The sequence below is a fragment of the Rhinatrema bivittatum genome, chromosome 2 (genome assembly GCF_901001135.1).
Source record: "Rhinatrema bivittatum chromosome 2, aRhiBiv1.1, whole genome shotgun sequence".
In the NCBI taxonomy this organism is placed as follows: domain Eukaryota; kingdom Metazoa; phylum Chordata; class Amphibia; order Gymnophiona; family Rhinatrematidae; genus Rhinatrema; species Rhinatrema bivittatum.
In genome coordinates, this window is record NC_042616.1 from 81239304 (window position 1) to 81261916 (window position 22613).

Genomic DNA, 22613 nt, shown 5'->3' on the forward strand with positions numbered 1-22613 from the left:
ATTGGTGGGTGATGAGCGAACAAGGCTCTTCTAAAGCTCCAACTGGTAGCCAAGTAGATCAGGGAAGCATCAGGCTTCAGACTATTCAGATACCACAGTCTCAAGCTAGCAAATGTTAGGGGCTGTCTATTCCCTCTGAAGGTAACTTTCAAAACCGCTCACGTGCTCCCACATCCATGTGTATATAAGTGCATGGTAATTTACTACTGTATTTTATAACCTGCATGCATATGATATGCACAGCTTATAAAAGCTGAGTACATATACACTAATACAAAATCACAAGCCACACACGTTTGGATTTATCCAGATAAATACCAATTTTTCTGGCTAAGTAGGGGCACGTAGCTGGATAAGTCCAAAAAGCGCTACTTAGGTGGACAAGTAGTGCTTTTCAGATTTATCCAGCTAAGTAGGCCTGCTGCTATAGACCCAGATAAATTGGAATATAGCCAGATAAGTGCTGCTACTTATTCAGATAAGTTCCAATTTGGCCTTCTAAGTAGTGGCAAAGGTGATGAGCGAACAAGGGCTCCTCTTCTAAAGCTCCAACTGGCCAAGTAATTCAGGGAAGCATCAAGTGTCAGACTATTCAGATACCACAATCTCAAGCTAGCTAATGTTAGGGGCAGTCTATTCCCTCTGAAGGTAAGTTCCAATTTGTCCTTCTAATTGTGGCAAAGGTGCTACTGCTTAAATAGAATAGTCGTAATTTAGCCAGATAAAATTTGCAAGTGATATTCCTGTGTACTTTAACTTTGAATTTTAAAGGGATACATGAATACATTGTACACACATTATTTATAAATGTGCATACAATGCCTATAAATCGGCTTTTAAACACATAAATCAGGGGTTTTATAACATGCATGCAGCAATAAAATGATCAGTTTTACCAATTAGTTTACCAGTTCGTCCACCCCAACTACAGCTCAAAATACCCTCCTGGCTATTCAGCTTGAAGTCCCCCCATTTCACCCAGAGCTTCCACCCAGTCATTTTTTCACTTTTAAGATGTTTACAATCACTGACACCAGATATTGAGCTGCAGTAAATATATGCAAATAAAAGATTTACACGCAACATTTTCGCAGGTTTTAAAATAGCAACTTGTGGGTCTGATTTTCAGAAGCATTTACACGATTGACATGGGTTTTACATATGCAAATGCATTTTACACGTGCAAGAAAATTCTTTTTCACTCAGCGCACGCTCTGGAATTCATTGCCAGAGAATAAGATCATAAGAAGATAAGAAATTGCCATGCTGGGTCAGACCAAGGGTCCAACAAGCCCAGCATCCTGTTTCCAACAAGGGCCAAACCAGGCCACAAGAACTTGGAATTACCCAAACACTAAGAAGATCCCATGCTACTGATGCAATTAATAACAGTGGCTATCACCTAAGTAAACTTGATTAATAGCAGTTAATGGACTTCTCCTCCAAGAACTTATTCAAACCTTTTTTGAACCCAGCTACACTAACTGCACTAACCACGTCCTCTGGCAACAAATTCCAGAGCTTAATTGTGCGCTGAGTGAAAAAGAATTTTCTCCGATTAATCTTAAATGTGCTACTTAATAACTTCATGGAATGCCCCCTAGTCCTTCTATTATTTCAAAGTGAAAATAACCGATTCACATGTACTCGTTCAAGACCTCTCATGATCTTAAAGACCTCTATCATATCCCTCCTCAACTGCCTTTTCTCCAAGCTGAACAGCCCTAACCTCTTCAGTCTTTCCTCATAGGGGAGCTGTTCCATCCCCTTTATCATTTTGGTTGCCCTTCTCTGTACCTTCTCCATCGCAACTATATCTTTTTTGAGATGTGGCGACCAGAATTGTACAATAATTCAAGGTGCGGTCTCACCATGGAGTGATACAGAGGCATTATGATATTTTCCATTTTAACCATTCCCTTCCTAATAATTCCTAACATTCTGTTTGCTTTTTTGATTGCTGCAGCACACTGAGCCGACGATTTTAAAGTATTATCCACTACGATGCCTAGATCTTTTTCCTGGGTGGTAGCTCCTAATAAGGAACCTAACATCATGTAACTACAGCAAGGGTTATTTTTCCCTATATGCAACACCTTGCACTTGTCTACATTAAATTTCATCTGCCATTTGGATGCCCAATCTTCCAGTCTTGCAAGGTCCTCCTGTAATGTATCACAATCTGCTTGTGATTTAACTACTCTGAATAATTTTGTATCATCCGCAAATCTGATAACCTCACTCGTCGTATTCCTTTCCAGATCATTTATATATATATTGAAAAGCACCGATCCAAGTACAGATCCATGAGGCACTCCACTGTTTACCCTTTTCCACTGAGAAAATTGACCATTTAATCCTACTCTGTTTCCTGTCTTTTAACCAGTTTGTAATCCACGAAAGGACATCGCCTCCTATCCCATGACTTTTTAGTTTTCTTAGAAGCCTCTCATGAGGGACTTTGTCAAATGCCTTCTGAAAATCCAAATACACTACATCTACCAGTTCACCTTTATCCACATGTTTCTTAACCCCTCAAAAAAATGAAGCAGATTTGTTAGGCAAGACTTCCCTTGGGTAAATCCATGTTGACTGTGTTCCATTAAACCATGTCTTTCTATATGCTCTACGATTTTGATCTTGAGAATAGTTTCCACTATTTTTCCTGGCACTGAAGTCAGGCTCACTGGTCTATAGTTTTCTGGATCGCCCCTGGAGCCCTTTTTAAATATTGGGATTACATTGGCCACCCTCCAGTCTTCAGGTACAATGGTCAGAGCACAGACACATACAAACACACCCTCAAACAGGCTCCCTCTCTCTTGCACACACACGTACAGCATATAGCAGTTAGTGTAACTGGGTTTATAAATGGTTTGGATAAGTTCCTAGAGGATAAATCCATTAACTGCTATTAGGGTAATTAATAAGCAATAGTAGCTTGTGATCTATCTAATGTTTGGGTACTTGCCAGGTATTTGTGACTTGGATTGGCCATTGTTGGAAACAGGATTCTGGGCTTGGTGGACCCTTGTTCTGACTCAGTATGGCATTTCTTATGTTCTTAAGTGGGCTTTTGAAAATTGCTAAAGAGTAGATATGGTTACACGTGTAAATTCTTTTGAAAATGACCCCATGAACGTAAATGTTGGCCTTGTCCTGGAATGAACCTGGCACCAGGGCCGGTGGAAGCATTAGGCGAAGTAGGTGGGAGCCTAGGGTGCTAGCTTTCCAGGGAGCCGCAGCAAAAACTACGGAGATGCGGAAAAAAGAAAAGAGAGCCACTGCTGCAGCACCAGCAGAGCTGCCGGCAGCCCCAAGATATTTAATAAGTTATCATCGCGAGGAGCTCCGAGCACGACAAACCTGTCTGACCTTGTCCCCCAAGTCCTGATCTGATGCCTCAGCCAGCCTTCAATCAGTGTGCAGACACAGCAAGAAGCTCGTGCTATCTGCTGTGTGCACACTCGACTGGAGGAGGAGCAGAGCAATGCAGCAGTACACTGCTTGTGAAGAAGAGGCCACCCCACGGACCTGTCCCACCTCACCCTCCACACCCTAGTACCACCAGATCCAGCCTGCTGCTGATTCAGGCTGCAGCCTGCAGGTAATTTTTTTGTCTCCAAAATAAAACATTATTAAAAAAAAAAAATAAATAAAGCAAGTCAATGCTTCCTCTGCTGGGGGGGGGGAGGGTTGAAATCTAAGAGAGGACAATAATTGTTGGGCCATCAGATGGGAGTGGGAGGAGGAGGAGGAATAGTCTTGAGGGGAGAAAGAGGAGGAGGAATAGCCCTGAGGGGAGAAAGAGAATGAGAACAAGGACTCTGATAAGGCCTGAGATAATAAAGAGATGGTTGGAGAAGAAAATAGGGAAAGATTGAGGAAGTAACTGAGACTGAGCATGGAAATTTGGGGGTGCATCTGAAGGAGAGAGCAGGTATTGGGGAATTGAGTGGGAGAGCATGTTTGCCTGTGTGAGTGGGGAGGGGTATGTGCAATAGAGAAAGGGAGTCTATGTGAGGGTGTATATGTGTGTGCAAGAGAGAGGGAGTCTGTTTGAGGGGGTGTGTGTATGTGTCTGTGATTTGACCCACCATTTTCTGTTTAGTGATAGCAATATGTCAGCTTTGGGAATGTGATTCTTTTATGTTTGTATTTTGCACTCCTGGAATAACATAAAATTCTGCACACATTACCAAGCCAGTTTCTTCTCACAACTATCAATATCCCCCTCCCTTCCAGTCTACGTTATTGCCCATCCACAGTTGCAAATTCTGTGTAGAATTTTAGAATTCTGTGTAAAAGGGGAATTTTGCATTGCACAGTTGTGCAGAATTCCCTCAGGAGTGAAATTGTTAGTTTCTACAGTACTGCACTACATGCAGAGTCTGGCTACTTGTGGTTTCCATTTCAGTTTTTGATTTCTAATTTGCAGTCACTTAGTTTGCATTTGGTAAGGGTCTGTTTCTGTGTAATGCATGACCAAGGTGAAGTATTCTGCTATTGTTTTCTGTGTAAGTATCTAGAGCAATCCAACTTGTTCTGTTTTCTAGTAGAAGGTGTGTCCTGTCCCCAGCAGTGGGTACATTTTTGTATCTATATATACTGTAGTTTAGCTGTGTTTAGTGCAGTCCTCCCTTCTGAGGATTCTTGATACTGAAACATTATTTGTAACCCATGATAAAAGTCTGAGAGCCTTCGCCTTTAAGAGGAGCCTTTGCCCTTAAGAGAAGCTCCCTCCCCCCTCCACTTTCTCTCACTATCGGAAGAGCTTGAATGCCTCTCAATCTAACTTGAGTCTTCCTAGGTGCCTTATAGGCTCAAGGGCTTGCCCTTCATGCTCCCCCTATATCACATGGTTCTTAGGCTCGCTGCCATTGGACCTTGCCCCCCTGCCCCCAACTTGTGGAGGCGTTTCCTTTAGCAGCTCTCAACTAGAATTCAGTCTTGCCATGCTTGCTTCTCAAGGTTGAAGATGGGATTGGAGTCCTCTTCTTCAACCTTGGCACCAGGGAAGGACCGTGCTGAGCATCGAGGGAAACTGAAGAGGCATCGACATCAGTCCCCCATTGATGCACGGTGCCAGGCAAAGGGATGCTCCGGCTCTTGCTAAGAATCCCCCGAAGTGACCCATGGTGAGGACGGCTCATCCTCTATGGTTTCCAAGGGTTCGCAAAGGTTTCCATGGGACCAGATGTCCACCATCGATCCTCCTCTCTGTTCCAAAAAGGATCTGGTCACACCTCTTGACTCTCAGTCATTGTTGGCATCAGCAGTCTTCAAGGAGGAGCTGGAGAAATCAGTGCAGCTAGCTGAAGGGAAGGCACTGCAGGGCCTTGTGTTGAAACACCTACGGGACCAACACTCTCGCTTCTCAAACCACTCCTCAACTCCCTACAGGCTCTCGTCTGTGTTCTATTGGCACCAGAGTTGGTGCCCACTGCAGCATCAACACCAAGTGGGGATCAGAGCTGTCCACAGTTCATCAGAGGAGGAAGTTCCCCCAAACATGAGGGATGCCTCAGGGTCCATGGCCACCCAGCTAAGCTGGCCAAGGATCGAGCACCTCATGATCCATCCCATGTTGATGACAATGAGGAGGACTACTTTTACACCTGGGGAATAGACTTCTCAGAGGCATCAGATGGTGACCAAACTATCACCTTTCCAAATTTAAACCATTGCTTTAATAGATGGAATGAAATCGAGTACTGACCACATCAGTCACAATAATATCGAACTCCCATTAAATGCTTTGAAATCAAGGTACAAAATCCGAATTATGCGGCGTTCCACTGAATAATTATCATGAACATGTGCTTTCTTGGCGCCACACTTTAATATGAAGGCGCCAACTTACATACTTGAAGAAACATTTCTGTATCGTCAGAAGTGATGTCACACTCTGTCACCCGCTGAAGTCTCATTCCCTTTCATTCCATCTATTAAAGTAACGGTTTAAATTTGGAAAGGTGATGGTTTGGTCACCTTGTCTCCATATTAGTGGAGGAATATGAATACACATTTGAAAAGTATGAGTCGGACATACCGGATATATCGTGATGATTAAGGAATATGATTCGGTGATCACAAGCAAGGATACATCGAATGTGGATAATTTGTGAGATTAAAGAAGAGGATATAATGGTTATAAGTGAAAAACTATACTTGAAATAATTGTGTATTTAAACGTTGTGTTGGTAAATATTCATTCTCAATCAAAAATGTATTGTTATTAGAAAGGATGATATATGTTATTCAAATTTAATAACTCGAATGAACATTTGTTGTTTTAATTGGGTTGTATGAATGTGTGAGTGTGCTAGCTTAGTTTTAAAATGTCTATGCAGGTGTATATGTGAATGTTTGCAATAAAATATTACACGTTGTAAATGTGTTGTCTCTCTATTTTTGTAGTAAAGTTTATGACAGAGATATAGAGAGTTATATTTAAGAGATTACCCTCAGTGTTTATTATACCAAATATTAATTTAGCCAGCTAACTTCTTAGTCGGCTAAACTCTTTTGAATATGTACCTCTCTATTAATGCCAGGCCTTAGGTTAAGGTTCTGGTGCAAATGGACATACCTAGAAACTTGTGTTCTCTGTCGAGAAACAGGCTGAATTAGCCATGACACGTGGCTGATATCATGCGACAGCACTGAATGACCACTTCTCACTCACATCAAAACTTCCCTCCTCACTGGAAGTTTCTGTGATTTGTGGTGGAAAACCATCACTTCCAGTGCCATGTTCTGCTGTTTGGGCTAGCATCCGTCCTGCTGGTCTTCACAAAATGCTTGGCCATGGTGGCAGCACTTCTTTGCAGATTGGGAGTACATATGTTTCTCTGTCTGGATGATTGGCTGATCAAGAGCTCCTCTTATGCAGAGGATGAGAATGCCATGCACACGACCATCTGGGTGCTGGAGTCACTAGGGTTCATCATCAACTACCCCAACCCCCTTATCAGTCCATCACCTCTGCTAGACATGGCTCAGGCCAAGGCCTTCCTAATGCAACAGCAGGCTATCACTTTGATGGCCATTGCAGCAGAGATCCAAGCGAACTAGCAGATATCAGCTTGCCACATGTTAAGGCTCTTGATCCGCATGGCTGCAACTGTTCATATTACACCCATGGCAGGCCTGTTCATTAGAAGAGTTCACTGCTGCCTATGTACATTCAGAAAATTTTGAAGGATACTTTGATTATGAATGCTGTACAAGTCACAGGGCTCATGTATTTCTCTGCTGAGATGCAATTTTGAGAGAACAAACCTTGCAGTTAGGTAACTTCTCTATTCTGTAACATCTTTTTCATTCCCATAATCTAATTTATCACTCATTACCAAGCACTATTTTTGTCACTTACTGTCATGAAAATATGACAAGTAGTGCAAGTAATATGTGCTATGCACTGCCCTCTTGCGCCAAATACCATAAGATGTTGAGAAATATTTGTAAGGTATGTGCATTTGCTGAAATGCCTTAGTGATATTATAACATGGCCTAAGAATGTAGTACATGTGTAGTGTGGAATTGGGTCATTGTCTGGAGTGGTACTGGTGACAGCCAGAGCAGAGGTTAGTGCAGCATAAGCTCAAGGATACCTTGAATTTAATAGTGCATTTCCTACTAGCCTAAAATGGACATTCTTATTTCCCCTTCTTGTAAAATTGATTTTAAAGGTCTTAATTTTAAATTAAAATATTGTTTAAATTTGGTTATTATGTTGAATATAGGTTTTTTTTAGCTATATTGTACAAATAAATTATTATCATTTGAATACCTCTAAACAATATGAACCTGTGCAAAAATTTTGATTTTTTTTTTTATTCATCAAAAAGTTCTTCCTGGTGGCTTCATGCACATATGTAAAATTTTGAATTCTCTCTCTTTTTCTTATATAGATGTGGAATAACAGTAAAACAGTCATTGTATATGAATGGGAAACAATAATCGACTGTGACATTATCCAAATTGAGCCCTACACTGGAAAACTAGGTATATTTTTTGTATTTAAGGAAAGAAAATTATTTGTGGTGTTAAATATATTAAAAGAGGAAGACTACTGCTGAAGATAGACATTGCACAAGTAATTGTATGTACTGTCCAAAAGTTAAAGAAAATATAAACTGTTTTCCTAGAGCCAAATGAATGCTGTGAATTGGAAATGAGTTTTACTGGAGGAAAAACTAGATTTATCAGCCATCAGCTCCAATGTAAAATCCAGAACTCATCAGAACCTGTTGTATTGCATATTGAAGCTACTTTCAAGGTGAGTATAATAGTGAGGAGAAAATATTTCTCTGGTGACAAGTAGGTGCCGTGAGCTATATAGATGGGTCATATGACACCATCTCATGCCAATTCTGGGGGATCTCAGGGCACTTCTTTTTGGCTTCCTCTGATACCTCAATGCTCTTAACGAGTTGTTGGCAGTGTCCATTAGGGATGTATATTTGTTCCCTACTGATTTAACAGTATGCCGATTTTATAGTACACATGGAAAAATGGATAGTATGCGTGTAGTTTTAATAATGAGATACACGCATACTATTAGTTTTCCTGCCTGTACTATAAAGTTGACGAGGTACATGTGTACCACTGAATTGGAGAAAACAAACGCGCATCCCTAGTGTCCATCCACCAACTTCTTCAGGATATACAGAAAAGAAGGTGGGAAATTCTGCTCACTGTGCTTCCGGCTGGAAAGAATGCAGACACTACATACTCTATCCAGGAGGCTCCTAGATTCAACAAAATCCAATTACTATACAAGTCTATTGTTGTTGAATCCACATTGAAAAGGCTAAGTAGTCATGGGCACATTTTTCAGTGCTCTTGGGATATGAGGCAAAGGAAGGTTCTGCCTCTGCAAGAACATTATTCTTAGCTCCCACATTGTGTCCTATCAGATCTTCATGATTGCGTATATACATACCATTGTTCAAAGGGTACTGGAGTTCACCGAGTTTCTTCCTCCAAAGAATTACGACAACCGTGTTCACTTATTGAAGCTAGGAAAGGTGTGTGGAAAGCACTTGGTCCATTTAACCTATGATGCTTTAGATACAACATCAAGAGCCTATGCCAGTGATGGCGAACTCCAGTCCTCGAGTGCCACAGACAGGCCAGGTTTTCAGGATAGCCACAATGAATATACATGAGATAGATTTCCATACAATAGAGGCAGTGCTTGCAGATCTTTCTTATGCATATTCATTGTGGCTGTCCTGAAAACCTAGCCTGTTTGTGGCACTCGAGGACTGGAGTTCGCCATCACTGGCCTATGCTATGGCTGTTGAAGCCTGCTGACTCTCATGGCTGTGAGCCTCAAGCTTTAGGCAGGATGTCCATGACAGGCTTACTGAAGTAAAGTGCAGTGTTTTATATTCCTTTCCATTTCTTCTAAAAAGAAGGAATTAAATGCTATAAATTTTAACTTTTTACATATATATTTCAATAATTATAACAAGCATACACTTGCAATATTAAATGAGTGAAAAAGAGAGAAAAATACACACATAAGATTAAAGAAACAGTCTCCAATAGTCCAGAAATAAGAAATCCAAAAGAAGAAAAAAATGTTTATGGTATGGCTTCAAAAATAACAAGGCAAAAAGAAAAATGACAATGAGCCATGAACCTCCTTTATAGCAATGCTCTCAACCAGTCTCTGCATCACTTCCATTTACTGTCTTCTTAGAATCCAAGAGAAAACAAAGCTAGGAGGATTCAAAAGGTGTATGTTACATCTTGAAACTTAACAAAACATTTACAGAAGTAATGAACAATAAAAAATGTTCCAAGAAATAGAACCTCCTGAAGCATTTCCAGAAATGTTTTATGATCATCTTGAGTTTTTTTTACATAAATCCGGAAACACCCAAATCTTTCTTCCCATAAATAAAGTTTACCTATTGCAAAAATAGAGGGACAGGATAGAATCTTTATCTTGAACAAACACAAAGGAAGCAAGACGTGAACTCCTTTTGATTTCCTCCTCACCTAATCTCTCCAGTAAAATAGTTAAGTCCAAGCTATCAACAGAGAGTTCCCCAGCAGATTGTCCACCTTTCTGCTCCAGTTTCTTCCCACCTACCAAATAGTACATTTTATGTAAGAGAGGTGTACCATATATGGGTACCTTATGAACTTCTAGCAGAGACCTCTTAAATAACTCCAGTGAGGAAGTAAAGAGAATTTTAGGAAAGTTGATCAAGCTCAAGTTCAAATTCCTTGTATAATTTTCAAAAGTTTCTAATTTTTTGCTGGTATCATCCTATCCTGAATTAAACAGGACTGAGTCTTTGCCAACTGTGTAACTTTGTTAAAGCACTGAATCAACTCCTGGCTCTGAATCAACTCAGGCTCTTGTACTTAACAGGTAAATACCCCTAGTGAAGAAATAAGTTAATGAAGGAAGGTTATTGTAGATCAAATGGTCTCTAAAGTTACAGTCTCAGGCTTGACCAAAGGAGGTACAGGGAGAGCGACACCTAGGGGAAAAATGGAGGAAACTCCCACTCCACTTGCCTCCTTCGATGTAGCACATTCCTTTCCATTCATCCCTGTTGTTCTCAGTGCAAGTCCCACTCCAGTCATGTCAAGACTGCCCTACATGTCCCACAGTGCTTGAGAGTCAGATCCCGTCCTGATGTTTTCCATCACCAGTGTCAAATGATCTTCAGCTACACCATTCTCATGTTAAGGCAGGGCTTCAGCAGCTAAGAAGTCATTCTCTGTATATCAAGTTGGAAAACTGCATTTTTGAGTATTGGAGCTTCCGTTCCTAGCTTATGTTATCTCTGCTATCGACAATTATGACATTGCCCCAGCCAGTGGGTCTCAAGACAATCCAATGATTTCTAAGATTCACTAATTATTATATTCAGTTCATCCATCATTACTCTACTCTTATTGCTCCTATCACTGCCCTTACTAATACAGGGGCTAGTACCAAGGACTGGCCACCTGCAGCAACCCAAGCCTTTGCCCTCCTGAAATCTGCCTTCCTTTCTGCACCAGTGCTGCAAAGACCTGACATCACATGACCTTTTTACTTGGAAATCAATACCTCCTTTGTGGGCGTAGGTGCTGTTCTCGCACAGTCTGCCTGTAGTGGTGAACTGTTATTGTATACCTTCAATTCTAAAAACTTCTTTTGATGACAACAGCACTGCTTTAACATAAAAGAAAACTCACTCCTCTGGGCAGGTGCCTGAGCAACAGGTTCTGTTTCTTCACTCCTCTGCATCTGGCTGTTCCTGATTCTGACTTCCGATTGAGATCTGGCCTGGTTCCTGCCATTGCTTCCATCTGCTGCCTGCCCTGATACTTGCTTGTCTCCTGCTTCAGAATGGATTCTGCCTGCCTCGACCATGCCTGCTTGGTCATGTCTCTGCTTCACAATTCTGTACCATGCATTGGCCCTCTCTGTCACCAGTCCCAGCGTCCACTCTTTCAAGCATGTCTGCTGGATTCAAGTCTTTCAATGAAACTATATATCTGCAATTTAATAAAATCTGGTTATTGCAAGCTGCGGATACTTAGGTGGTTGAAGCCATTACTAGATTCAAATGACTTTCGTACAGTACTTCAGATTTTACTGTTTACAGGAATCGATTATTATAATTTATTTCTTGGCCTCCCCAGCAGCACCCTTAGGGGTGGATTTTATAATTTTGCGCGAGCGCGTACTTTTGTTCGCGCACCAGGCGCGAACAAAAGTACGCTGGATTTTATAAGATACGCGCGTAGCCGTGCGTATCTTATAAAATCCGGGGTTGGCGCGCGCAAGGGGGTGCACATTTGTGCGACCTGCGCGCGCCGAGCCCAGCGCACGTTGCCTGTTCCCTCTGAGGCCGCTCCGATTTCAGAGCGGCCTCGGAGGGAACTTTCCTTCGCCCTCCCCCACCTTCCCCTCCCTTCCCCTACCTAACCCACCCCCCCAGCCCTATCTAAACCCCCCCCCTTACCTTTGTTGGCAGATTTACGCCTGCTGAAAGCAGACGTAAATCTGCGCGCGCCAGCGGGCTACTGGTGCGCCATCACCCGACCCAGGGGCTGGTCTGGAGGCCTCGACCACGCCCCCGAAACGCCGCGTCACGCCCCCAAAACGCCGCGTCATTTTTGGAATGCCCCCGACACGCCCCGACACACCCCTTTTACGAAGCCCCAGGACTTACGCGCGTCCCGGGGCTCTGCGCATGCCGGCGGCCTATGCAAAATAGGCGCACCGGCGCGCGAGGGCCCTGCGCGCATAAATCCGGCCGGATTTACGCGCACAGGGCATTTAAAATCCGGCCCTTAGAGCACTACAATTGTTCCTAAATTCAGCTGCTAGAATTCTAACAGGGCATTCCTGTTATAATCACATTGCTCCTGTGTTATCATGGCTTCACTGGCTACCAATTGCATTTAGAGTTAAGTATAAAATTCTACTGATAATCCATAAAATCATTAAAACAGATGCCTTATGGCTTGGATCAACATTGCAGCACTCCCCAACGTGCTTTACACTTGACAAACAAGGAACTATTAGAAATCCCTGCAATTCATCTTGCTCATCTTGGGGAAGTAAGGGTGAGAGAGTTGTCCATGGCCAGCCTCTTAATTTGAAACACTGTGCCAGAACAGTTGCTAGTAATAACTGACACAAAAATATTCTAAAAGTTACTGAAAACTTGGCTTCTTCAGCAGGCTTTCAGAACAGAAAATGAATGAGAAATACATTTTGTATCTTCTCGTTAGAAACAATTTTTTTTATGTTATTGAAAATGGGAATGCACAGTGATGAGATACAAAATGGCCCTCAATTTTGGCTTAGCAAATAGAGTAAGTTTAGTCTATGTATATGTATCTATGTAGTTTATGTATGTTTTTAATTGTGAACCACGTTGATTATTAGAGAACATGGTATAGCTTTAATTTCAAATTAATTAAATAAAAGTAATAACATACCTTTTCATTTTGATGCATGAAAGGTTGAGCCTGTATGGAGACAACTTGTATATGGCAGCAGCAGGCTTTTTCTGCCTCCCGGGCAATTGATGATGCTTGTATGTGATGGAATCACACTTAGAAGTGGAGCCCCAGAGGCCAACAGCCTGCAGGAACATTAAACAATTAAAAATTTTACAGAAAATGTAATTATTTAATACTGCAAGATGTTATGTATTCTAATACCAAAAATAAAAATTGTTTTTCTACCTTTGTTAAATGAGGGAGTTTTTTTTATCAAAAGGTTTTCAGTCTTTTCTCTTGTTTGTCTTCTGAATCTTTTTTCTGGTTTCCTTTCCATTTTACCTTTCTTTATGTGTCTCCATCTCCACCCCCCCCCCCCCCCACCACCCCTTCCGCCTCTGTTGCCAACAATCTTGCTTACATTTCACTTCTCATTTTACTTTTCTTTGCCTCTATCTTTCTGCTACTCATTTCATATTCAACATTCTCCCCACTTCTCTGATTTGACTTATTTTCAGACATTACCACCTCCCCTCTCAGTCTCTAACTTGCATCTCACTCTCATCTGTCCTTTCTCTTTCCAGTCACTTTCTCTTACTTTTGATCTCTTGCTTGCCTTTCCCACCTCTCCTATTTCCTTCTCTCCCCTCTATCTGGATCTCAACTGTATCTAAGCTATCTACTTACCTGCTTCTGATTCTCTACTTGGTGAACCTCAATCTTCCATCTTCTTGTTTCAATCCCTCCACACCTTTCCTTGACTTTGTTTCCTCTTCATAGTCGGTCATCTTCTCTCTCCCTCAGTGCCCTTTTCAGGCTCCTGTCTCAATCACTTTCCATGAGTGCCCCCTCCCAGTCCCACTCATTCTTCATTAGTACCTCCCTACCTTCAGTCATCCCTCCTCAGTGCTCTCCCCAGCTTCAGTCATTCCTCTCAGTGTTTTCCCCAGCCTCAATCATTCCCTCTCAATGCTCTCCCCAGCTTCAACTGCCCTTTCTTAATTTTCCCCCAACCTCAATCGTTCCTCAGTTCACTCTGGTCTCCGCAGGAAATTTGAAAATTACCCCATGACCTTTACAGTAAGCTTTTGCAGAGTAGACCACAAGCATTCTAACCCATATTCTAATGTATTGTTTTATATGTTTTCAGGGACCACATGTTACTATTGACATCCCATCACTCCAGCTAGGTTTGATCAAACTGGGAGAAAAAACAGTAAGTCTTATCCAGATTGAAAACACAAGTCAGCTGCCAGCAAAATGGAGAATGCAAGAAAGCCAGGCATGTATAACAGGAAGGAATGAAAAAGTAAGTTATTTCAATAAATTGTTAACAAGCTGTTAATACAAAGTACCAGCTATTTTCAATATGGATATTATCTTCAGATTTAATGTTCTATTTACTAAAATGTGTACACCATTAATAAATCCTGCATTAGAACTGTTGTTTTGCATCAGATAAGGTGTGGGTGCTAATGCTGTCAGTAATGCATTGATGTTACTGGTAATGGTAACACAAGCCTCAATTGATGCTCCAATCCCTTGCCCTCCCCTGAGTGAAGATGTGGGGCCTACCACGGCCTGACATAACGTGAATATTGATGACATTTAGAGGAGAATTTTCAAAGTGATTTACCTGTGTAAAACTGACCTGTCTGAAAATTGCCTCCTCAAAACAGTTAAAAATCGTGTGGTTCATAATGTGCATATGTTTAGATGCATTAAAAAGAGATATTTTCAGGGGAATATTTAGGTCAGAGAAGTAAAGTATGAATGTGGAACTGAATTTTGAAATCCATATGCATACTTTTATCCCAGGACAAGCAGGATGCTAGTCCTCACATATGGGTGACATCATTGATGGAGCCCTATTGCGGAAAACTTTCTGTCAAAGTTTCTAGAAACTTTTGACTGGCACTCTGAGCCCACTGAGCAAGCCCAGCATGCCATGATATTCTCAGCCACAGGGATCTCCCTTCAGTCTTTGTTTTTCCGTGCTGCTGTTGGCATCGCGGAGCAGGAGCCTGTGTGAGTTTCTCACAGATTATCTGACTAAAAATCAGATTTAAAAAGCATTTATTCTCTCCCATATCGGGGTCTCTTGTGTTACCACCGGCTGGTGAGTAAATTTAGTCTCTTTTTTTACTCTTTAGAGTAAAAATAATTTTCTCTCATTTTTTTCCCTCATTTTCATCAAAGCTGTCGGCGAAAATATGACCACGGGATTTAAAAAATGTCCCAACTGTAATCAGACAATGTCCATTACAGATCCACACCTTGAGTGTGTCCTTTGCTTAGGTCAAACGCACGACGTAACAACCTGTCCCAAGTATGCTGAAATGACCGCGAAGGGTCGAAAGGCCCGCCAAGAAAAAATGGAGCATTTATTCCATCTGCAACTTTTGCCTTCCCCGTCAACGTTTTCGCAATCGTCTCCGGCCGGAGTCTCGAAGCGTTTAATACTCAAAAAGCGTCGTCCGGAAGGCTCGGGGAATCGTTCATCGCCGACCCCATCTGTAGCATCGACAAGGTCAGCGGTGGAACATCGACCAAAGCATCGCCATCGGCACTGACATCCATTGATCCCGGAGGCGCTTCTCTCCACAGAGAAATCGACCGCAAAATGGCCTCGACTCCAAGAAACACCGAGGCCTTCACCTCCTATCGATGCACCGATCATCGAACCTCCACAGGGCCCTGTGGAAGGACCATCAACACCTCCACCGCCCCCACGTGTAGCTGCTCTGCCTGCACCAGCTATCATGGAGGAATTGACGGATTTTATCCGTCAAGCAGTGCTCCAAGCATTAAAGGACCAACAACCGTCGATGCCTTTGCTGACGTCGATACCGGTTCCTGCACCGATACCGGTGCTCCCGCCGATGCTGGTGCCTGCACCGATGCCGGTACCAACACCGAAATCTGCACCGATACTGAGGCGGCCATCGATGCCGATGCCCATACCATCGCTGATGCCCGGCCCAATACCGGAACCAATTCAATCGATGCCAATGCCAGTACCTGTGGCTCCAGGACAGCCGGAATTAGCGCTGTTCCAGCTTTTGATAAACAGATTTGACGCAATAGTCGGTGCTCTACCATCGATTCCAGCCAAGCCACAAGAAGGTGTCCCTGGACTGTTACCATTAGATGATCCACAGCCAGGTCCTTCAAGGCTTTCTCGACCACCAAGGTCTTCTCCCACGTCTCCATGTCACGACGACCCGTACGATTCCTGGGAAGATAGACATACAGATACTTCTGAAGGGTTTATGTCTGATCCTTCTCCTCCAGAAGAAAGAAAGAAATCTCCACCGGAGGATTTATCCTTTACAAATTTTGTTAAGGATATGGCAGACACCATACCATTCACTTTGGTATCAGAGGAGGACACAAGACAGCAAACATTGGAAGTCCTGCAGTTCGTGGACCCTCCAAAAGAAGTCTTGGCTATACCTGTCCACGAAGTTCTCCTAGACTTACAGCACAGACTGTGGGAGCATCCATGCTCAGTGCCATCCATAAATAAGAGAGTGGACACCACTTATTTGGTACAATCTGTCCCCGGATACCAGAAATCGCAACTGCCACATCAATCAGTTGTTGTAGATTCTGCACAAAAGAAGTCTAAACGAATAAGACCTCATTCCTCCACTCCTCCAGGCAAGGATCACAGATTCCTGGACTCCTTGGGTAGAAAAATCTATCAAGGGGCCATGCTAAATACAAGGATTGTGTCATATCAGTTATATATGACGCAATGCCAGATAAACCTGTGCAAACAGATGCAAGATCTCTCAAATTCGTTACCACAGCAATTTTCAAGAAGCAGCTCAAACAATAATGCATAAAGGACTTGAAGCTGTTAAGCACGAAGTCCGAACTGCTTATGACAATTTTGAAACTGCTTCCAGAGTAGTGGCCTCCGGCATAAGTGCATGTTGCTGGGCATGGCTTAAGGCCTCGGACCTCAGGCCTGAGGTCCAAGAAAAATTGGTTGATTTGCCATGCGTAGGGGACAACCTCTTTGGTTCTAAGGTGCAGGATGCTGTAGCCCAGTTAAAGGAACACACAGAAACCCTGCGACAACTGTCATCAGTTCCGCAGGACTCTGCTGCATCTTCATCTCGCCACCCTCCTAGGAAGGAATCTCGAAGGCCTTTCTACAGGCAGAGGTGTTACTACCCTCCAGCATCAAGGGGCAGATCTTCACGTCCGCAGCAAAGATCTCAGCCCAGGCAACCTAGAGCTGCTAGGCCTCAACCTCCACCGCAGACGGGACCGGCTGCAGGCTTTTGAGGCCATCACCAAAGACCAAAGCCATCTCCACAACCCACAACCGGAGCTACTAGTAGGAGGCTGAGTTTCCTCCTTTTACAACCATTGGATACAAATAACAACAGACCAATGGGTGCTCTCAATAATATCTCGAGGTTACCAACTCAATTTTGTCTCAATTCCAAGAGATTCTCCTCCAAAACCTCTTCCACTAAACGAAAATCAAATAATTCAACTACAAGCAGAATTATCCACCCTTCTGAGAGCAAGAGCTGTAGAGCCAGTGCCCCGGACTCAGCAGGGCAGAGGATTCTACTCCCGTTATTTCCTCATTCCAAAGAAAACTGGAAGCCTAGGTCCCATCCTAGACCTCAGAAATCTCAACAAATTTCTGAAGAAAGAAAAGTTCAGGATGGTTTCTCTAGGCACCATGCTTCCACTTCTGCAAACAGGAGATTGGCTTAGTTCTCTGGATCTACAAGACACTTATGCTCACATTCCAATATTCCCTCTTCATCGCAAGTATCTGCGCTTCCTGGTGGGTCATCAGCATTTCCAGTACAGAGTACTACCATTCGGACTCGCTTCAGCTCCCAGAGTATTCATCAAATGCCTGGCAGTAATAGGAGCACACTTTCACAAGGAAAGTGTCCACGTCTTCCCTTATCTGGATGACTGGCTAATCAGGAGTCAATCTCAACAAGGAGCAATAACTTCTCTCAATCGAACAATTGCTCTACTTCACTCTATGGGATTTCTCATCAATTATCAAAAGTCCCATCTCATTCCGTCTCACCTGCTTCAATTCATAGGAGCAGAATTGAACACCATCCTCTCAAAAGCCTTTCGACCCGACGATCGGGCAGAGACACTTTCTCTATTGGCAAACTCGCTACACTCGAAGAAACAAGCAACAGCTTATCATTTTCTAACCTTCCTAGGCCACATGGCCTCCACAGTTCATGTCACTCCTATGGCAAGATTAGCCATGAGAATAACCCAATGGACGTTAAGATCACAATGGATCCAAGCCATTCAACCACTGTCCTCTCCAATTCAAGTAACCCACGAGCTGCGTTCATCTCTACTTTGGTGGGCGAACAAGGACAACTTGTGCAAGAGCCTACCCTTCCAACAACCAGTCCCACAGATAACTTTAACTACAGATGCATTCACCTTAGATTGGGGAGCTCACATAGACAATCTGCAAACCCAAGGTACTTGGACAAAACTCGAAGCAACATATCAAATCAATTTCTTGGAACTTCGAGCTATACGTTATGCACTGCATGCGTTCAAGGACTGCCTTTCATACAAGACTGTTCTCATTCAAACGTACAATACAGTAGCCATGTGGTACCTGAACAAACAAGGAGGTACGGGTTCATATTTCCTTTGTCAAGAAGCCTCACAGATTTGGGGCTGGGCCCTAACACACTCAATGTTTCTCCGGGCCATTTATCTGGCAGGCATTCACAACGTAGTGGCAGATCGCCTCAGTCGTCAGTTCCAACCACACGAGTGGTCCCTGGATCCCTTAGTAGCAACCAGGATATTTCAACGTTGGGGGCAACCAACAATAGACCTCTTTGCATCACACCTGACTCACAAAGTGGACAAGTTCTGCACTCTGCACAGACAGAAACACCAACCAGCCAAGGACGCCTTTGCTCGCCCTTGGAACACAGGCTTACTATACGCGTATCCTCCAATACCGCTAATAACCAAAACCCTAGTGAAGCTACAACAGGACAAAGGATCCATGATACTCATAGCCCCGTATTCGCCTCGACAAGTATGGTTTCCCACACTTCTAGACCTCTCGATCAAAGAACCAATTCGCCTGGGTGTAGCTCCCAATCTCATAACTAAGGATCAGGGTCGGTTGCGCCATCCCAACCTTCAGTCCCTATCCCTGACAGTATGGATGTTGAAAGCTTGATTTTACAAACACTCAGTCTTCCAACCAAAGTATCTCAAGTGCTTATAGCTTCACGTAAACCTTCAACATGAAAGAATTATTCTTCAAAATGGAAAAGGTTTACTTTGTGGTGCATGCAAAAGAGTATTGACCCTTTCTCCTGCCCCACAACTTCTCTGCTGGACTATTTATGCCATCTGTCAGACTCTGACCTCCAGACTTCATCTGTCAGAGTACACCTAAGTGCAATCTCAGCTTACTATAACAAGATGGGAGATGCACCAATATCCATACAACCTCTCGTCTGTAGGTTTATGAGAGGTTTAACTGAACTTAAACCACCAATTCATCCACCAGTCACAGAATGGGACTTTAATCTAGTCTTAACAAGACTCATGCATTCTCCTTTTGAACCCATGACTTCCTGTGATCTTAAATTTTCCACATGGAAGACTATCTTCCTTATAGCCATTACATCAGCTAGAAGGGTTAATGAATTACAAGCACTTGTTACGTACTCACCCTATACAAAATTCCTACATTACAGAGTGGTTCTCCGTACACATCCAAAATTCCTTCCCAAGGTAGTTACGGAATTCCACTTGAACCAATCCATAGTTTTACCCACATTCTTTCCAAGGCCTCATTCTCACCAAGGAGAAACGGGCCTTATGTACCCTGGACTGTAAACATGTGCTAGCATTTTACTTAGACCGCACTGCAGTCCACAGGAAATCCACTCAACTCTTTGTATCTTATGATCCAAACAAACCGGGAAAGGCAGTGGGTAAACATACTGTCTCCAATTGGCTAGCAGATTACATAAAGTTCTGCTATGAAAAAGCAGGCCTTCCTCTCCAAGGGCGAGTAAAGGCGCATTCAGTAAGAGCAATGTCAAACTCAGTAGCACACTATCGTTCAATGCCAATTCTTGACATATATAAAGCAGCAACATGGAGTTCTCTTCACACATTTACAACTCATTACTGTTTGGACAAAGAAGGACGACAAGATTCAGCTTATGGACAATCTGTCTTAAAGAACTTGTTTTCAGTATAATCCCAACTCCTTCTACATCCAACCTGCTGTGATCTTCGGCTGCCTCATTTTCACCAACAATACTTCAGTGTTGTTTCACTACAAAATGACTCAGTCTCTAGCTTGCTGACCCATATGTGAGGACTAGCATCCTGCTTGTCCTGGGATAAAGCAAAATTGCTTACCTTGTAATAGGTGTTATCCCAGGACAGCAGGATGTAGTCCTCATGAAACCCACCCGCCATCCCGCGGAGCTGGGTCTGATACGTTTTATTATTTTATTTTTGCTAAAGCTTATTGCTACATACAAGACTGAAGGGCTGAGAATATCATGGCATGCTGGGCATGCTCGGTGGGCTCAGAGTGCCAGTCAAAAGTTTCTAGAAACTTTGACAGAAAGTTTTCCGCAATAGGGCTCCATCAATAATGTCACCCATATGTGAGGACTACATCTTGCTGTCCTGGGTTAACACCTATTACAAGATAAGCAATTTTGCTTTACCCACATTCCTCCACCCACAGTAAAAGGAGGTACAAAGTGTGCAGTGATTTTTGTACCCATGTGAGCAAATTCTCAAGAACAAACTGTGCAGGTAGTTTCTTTCAGAAAATTGCCCACAAGGGTAGTGGATACAGAAGTATCCTTTGACTTTGCGCGTAGGTGGGTTCTTGAAAATTACTTTGTTAATGACAGCTCATTAAAAGATGAGCTTTAAAAGCCCAACGCGCACATTAATTTAAGGGATGCGCGAATATGTCGGGCTCGCATGCACTGAGCAGATTTTAAAAGTTGCCGAAATACGCGCATATGTCCCAGAGCACGGACATCTCATAAGTTTTTCAAAGGTGGTGCGACGTGAGTGTGGACTGGGCAGGGCATGATGGTTTCAGGGTATGAATTGAGATGTGTGCATAAATACTTACACGATCTGGCACGCATCAAGGTCCCCTGCTGCATAAATTTTCTTCTGCTGTGGATGACATGTAAGTAAAATAATAAAAATAGGCAAATCTGTGAAATTTTAAGGGTAGGGGCTAATTGGGGGGAATGAATGCTGCCAAACCAAGGGGGGTTGTAGGACCTCTCTCTTAACTGTAGGAACTGGGGACGAACTGGTAAAACTGAGAATGGCATCGGCATGCACCTCTTTTAAAATTCCCCAATTTACGCGGTAGAAGCAGGATTTTGGTGTACATGGGCACATAGCCAAGCTCTTTTATAACATCCGCGATTATGCATGCGTATGTTATAAAATGCTCAATACAAAAAAAGGAGGATGTTATGTTCTCTTCTATAATTATTAAGATAACAAATTCAAAAGCCTTATCAACTATTTATATAGGAACAAATACCATCAGTAGTAGTGCAAATGGACTATAATCCATCGCCTCTCGCCACGCAATGGGCCCCAGGCGAATTCAGCATTTCTTCAAGCACTTAGTGTACAATCATTTGGTATTGTTCCTTTATTTATTCCACAACATTTAATATCTATCTACTAAAAATATTTTTTATTTTTTAGTATTCAAATTTTAATTTTATCCCAAAAACCCAGAAAAACTTATTTGTTTGTGTGTTTCTAAAATCTAGAATAATTATTTTCCTAGCACAAATTAGATGTCCACCGTCATTCAGTTTGTTCAATCATTGACATCCTGGAAAAAAATGTTATAAAATGGCCATGTTCTTGGGTGCGGGCTGATGTACGCACACTATTGTGTGCCCGCGCACCAGTTTGAAAGTTACCATCTAACATATTTCCTCTCTTTCTTACCCAGATGTCCCAGTTCACCATCACTCCATCTAGTGGAGAGTTACTTCCCTTGAGCTCAGCAACAGTGTCAGTACTCTTTTATCCTTTGATACGTCAGCATCTTCATACTGTCTTAGAACTTGAGATAGAAAATGGAGAAGACAGGTATGGAATGGTAATATTTCTTTTAGGCTTTTTTGGTAAGCTACCCTAAGTAGTACAAAGTGGTGGCTGATGTACTATGGAAAATCATTTATGCATTTACTGTTTTATAAACATAATGACCACGGAGTAGAGCACACTGAATATGGTATAAAAAGGTTGGGAATATTCAGCTAGAATGATGACCAAAGTCCCTTCTGTGGCTTCATGATGATATAATAAAATAAATAAAGATAATACATATTATTCCAGGACAAGCAGGATGCTAGTCCTCACATATGGGTGACGTCACTGACGGAGCCCTGAAGCAGGAAGCTTTCTGTCAAAGTTTCTAGAAACTTTTGACTGGCCCTGTGAGGCCACTGAGCATGCCCAGCATGCTATAATATTCTCTGCCACAGGTGTCTCTCTTCAGTCTTCGTCTTTCTGCGCTGCAGTTTGCATCGCGGGTATAGGAGCCGTTGAGAAATTTCTCAACAATTTCT

At 42.6% G+C, this 22613-nt stretch overlaps 1 protein-coding gene across 1 annotated transcript in view; it reads left to right on the top strand.

Annotated features, from left to right (window-relative positions):
- DLEC1 (DLEC1 cilia and flagella associated protein) overlaps window positions 1–22613 on the top strand; it is a 778557-nt gene that overhangs the window by 429155 nt on the left and 326789 nt on the right. Inside the window, exons 20-23 of the mRNA XM_029587026.1 lie at window positions 7917–8010; window positions 8154–8284; window positions 14126–14284; window positions 21992–22131. Of these exons, the coding sequence (XP_029442886.1) occupies window positions 7917–8010; window positions 8154–8284; window positions 14126–14284; window positions 21992–22131 (524 nt within the window). The remainder of the gene's footprint in view (window positions 1–7916; window positions 8011–8153; window positions 8285–14125; window positions 14285–21991; window positions 22132–22613) is intronic.